At 41.0% G+C, this 3,692-nt stretch overlaps 1 protein-coding gene across 1 annotated transcript; it reads right to left on the reverse strand.

Moving 5' to 3' along the window:
- Positions 1-2,239: 2,239 nt before the first annotated feature.
- LOC136156244 (olfactory receptor 7E178-like) lies at positions 2,240-3,692 on the reverse strand. The gene is made up of 2 exons (XM_065918834.1): positions 3,670-3,692; positions 2,240-3,182 (listed from the first exon to the last, which is right to left on the reverse strand). Exons 1-2 carry the CDS (start codon positions 3,690-3,692, stop codon positions 2,240-2,242), a joined length of 966 nt encoding a protein of 321 aa, XP_065774906.1.

Consider the following 3,692-nt stretch of genomic DNA (forward strand, 5'->3'; position numbering starts at 1 on the left):
GTGACCTTCTACATCTTATCCTTGCAGTACTCCTGGTTCATAGTCTATGTATGAGGAACTCAGAGATTAATTCCTCATTAACTGATAGAAAACTAGATATGCAGTTTTCTCAATTAAGCTGAATATATTTATCTAGTGTTCTGCCTATTAGATAATAAGAATATTCAATTACATTGGACATGGGACTTCCCAAGGGGTACAGTGGTAAAGAACCCACCTGCCCTGCAGGAAACACAAGAGATGCAAGGTCTATCCCTGGGTTGTGAAGATCCTCTAGGATAGGAAATGGCAACCAGCTCTAGTATTCTTGCCTGGGAAACTCCATGGACAGAGGAGCCTGGTGGGCTACAGTCCGGGGTTGCTAAGTGTTGGATACGATTGAGCACTGAGTACATTCAGCGCAAATTGGACATGGAACCCTAGGAACCACTGCACTTATGGTGGTATCTGATATGAGGGCAGTCTTGTGAGGATGGTTCTCTCGATTTTGTGGTGTGGCAAGTTCTCTTCAGTATGAAAGGGCAGTGGAAAAAGTAAAGCCAAGTTGAAGCCCCTCAGAGGTCTATGAAAACCACCAGGGTGCTCTAAAGATGATCCCTTAGAGTTGGCTGCAGTTGGGGGAAAAGGAATCAAATGCTTACACACTCACATCATACACAATCTTTGGATGTGGGTTGCCTTGGGGTCTCTGTAGCAGAGGGAGATCCCTCTAGAAGTTAATTCTTTCTTTAAAAGTCTCTTTATTTTAATTGGAGCATAATTGCTTTATAATATTTGATGGTCTTGCCATACATCTACATGAATCTTGAGGGCTGAGTAACACCTAACATTTGGGGAAATTGTCTCTCATTTCTGACTGATTTTTTGTGTGTGTGTGTGGTAAAACAACATAGATAAATTTTACCCTGCTAATTATTTTTTAAATGTACAATTAAGTGGCATTAAGTATATTCATATTGTTTTGCAACCATCACCACCATTCATCTCCAGAACTATTTTGTCTTCTCCAACTGAAACTCTGTGCCCATTAAACACTAACTCCCCTTTCCTCCTCCCAAAGCCTCTGGCAGTCATCATTCTCTTCTCTGTCTATTCTTTGACTACTTTAGGTACTTCATATCAGTGGAATCACTCAACTTCTGTTCTTTTTGTCTGATTATGTAACATGATTGGGCTTCCCTGGTGGCTCAGAGGGAAAAGCATCTGCCTGAAATGAGGGAGACTTGGGTTCAATCCCTGGGCTGGGCAGATCCACTGGAGAAGGAAATGGCAACCCACTCCAGTACTCTTGCCTGGAAAATTCAACAGACAGAGGAGCCTGGTAGGCTACAGTCCATGGGATTGTGAAAAGTCACACACAACTGAGCAACTTCACTTATATAATAAAATTGGGGAGAAGTTAGATGGAATGGGAAGGAGAATTATCAGGAAAATTGGGAATTGACTTTGGTGGGTACTCTATATCTACCCCTCAGGAAACACACATCCCAGTTTCCCTAGTAAAGTCCAAGTTAACAACTTCTTTTTCAAACTTAGTATTCATAGTGTCCTATTTTGATATCAGAATACTTTGGTTTGGAAATGAAATGAAATACCCATCCTATTTGCCCAAAATTCATTAAGGAGCAAAATATATTAGATGTCTTGGTCATTAAGGTACAGTTTAGATACATGTAACAAATAGGGAATAATAATAGGAAAACATAGAGTCAGTTGTTTAGTCACTAAGATGTTTTGGGACCTCAGGGACTGTAGCCTGCCAGGCTCCTCTGTCCATGAGATTTCCCAGGCAAGAATACTGGGGTAAGTTGCCATTTCCTTCTCCAGGAGATCTCCCCAACCCAGGGATTGAACCCCCATCTCCTATACTGCAGGAGGATTCTTCACTGTTAGGCCAACAGGAAAACCCATAGACTCAGTATATGACATAAATAGATCTGTGTTTATTTGGAGGTGATGGAAATAAGACTGCCTGTGACCAAGGGCTTTGGGCAATGCATAAGGAAATTGAGAAGTGTACAGTGAGGTGGTGTGCAAAATTTTGGAAGGGTTATGACCCCCAAATAATGTCCCAATTTCAGTAGAGCTAATTTAAGAGGGAAAAAATGTGTAACCAGAAAGCCAGATTGCTACATATATGCTAAGGAACTGCAGATTCACAGTTACTTGTTGCACATATGTGATTTTACTGTCTTTTACAGTCTTAACAAACAACAGAAAAATTACACAAGTATTGAAATTAGGCTTTTCTGATGATAATTCTCCACAGGGCACTCTTGATGTCCTTGTTCCTTAGACTGTAGATAAAGGGGTTCAGCATAGGGGTGACCACAGTGTACATCACTGAGGCCACTGCACCTCTCCTGTGGGAAGATGAGACAGTGGAGCTGAGATATACCCCAAGGCCAGTTCCATAAAATAAGCAAACAACTGACAGATGAGAACCACAGGTGGAGAAGGCTTTGTACTTCCCATCTGATGAGGAGACTCTCAGAATGGAGGATATAATTCGAGTATAAGAGTAAATGATCCCTGAGAGTGGAACTCCACCCAAGATGGCACCAATGAAATAGATGAATATGTTATTGATGAAGGTATCAGAACAGGAAAGGTTGAGGAGTTGAGAAAGTTCACAAAAGAAATGAGGGATTTCCACATCTGCACAGAAGGTAAGCTGTGACATCATCAAGTAGTGCAGCAGGGAGTTCAAAAGGCTGGTGGAGAATGACACCAGGACCAACAAGCCACAGAGGCGGGGGTTCATGATGACCAGGTAGTGCAGAGGGTGACAAATGGCCACCAATCGGTCATAGGCCATCACTGTCAAAAGGAGACTCTCCAAACATGCAAAAAGGGAAAAAAAGGTCAATTGAGTTAGGCAGCCTGCATAGGTGATGGATTTGCTGTGTGTCTGGAAGTTTACAAGCATCTTGGGGATGGTGGTGGTGCTGAAACTGACATCAGTCAATGATAGGTTAGAAAGGAAGATGTACATGGGGATGTGGAGGTGGGAATCAGAGATGACAGTCAGGATGATGAGCAGGTTCTCAAGCAGAGTGACTAGGTACATGGAGAGGAAGAGTCCGAAGAGGAGGAGTTGCAGGTCTGGATCATCTGAGAGGCCCAGAAGGGGAAATTCTGAGACACCTGTTAGATTCTGTGGTTTCAGGTTGATGGGACACCTTTCAAAAAAAGTAGAGAGTGTTGAATACACCAAACAATGGTAGAGGCACCTAGATAAGTGTCCAAACTGGATTTAACCAATTCACAAATAAAGTATTAGAGGAAAAACATATCAAGAACATTCCTTGCCATAAATCACAGTAAGATCTTTTTTCACCCACCACCGAGGGTAATGAAAATAAATTGATAACAACAACAACAACAAAAATGGGACCCAATTAAAATTAAAAGCTTTTGCACAGGAAAAATAACCATAAATGAGATGAAAAGACAAACCTCAAAATGGGAAAAAACATTTGCAAATGAAGCTACTGACAAAGAATTAATCCCCAAAATATAGAAAGAGCCTGTGAAACAGTATCAGAAAAAAAAAAAAATCAATAAAAAATGGGTGGAAGATCTACATAACATGTTTCCAAAGACACACAGAATTTTTTTTCAATTGGTATCAAATACTTTCAGAAAAAGATTGGAGGTTGAGTTTACATTTTGCTGTATTTGTTTGTCAT

This window comes from Muntiacus reevesi, chromosome 1, assembly GCF_963930625.1.
Source record: "Muntiacus reevesi chromosome 1, mMunRee1.1, whole genome shotgun sequence".
Classification (NCBI taxonomy): domain Eukaryota; kingdom Metazoa; phylum Chordata; class Mammalia; order Artiodactyla; family Cervidae; genus Muntiacus; species Muntiacus reevesi.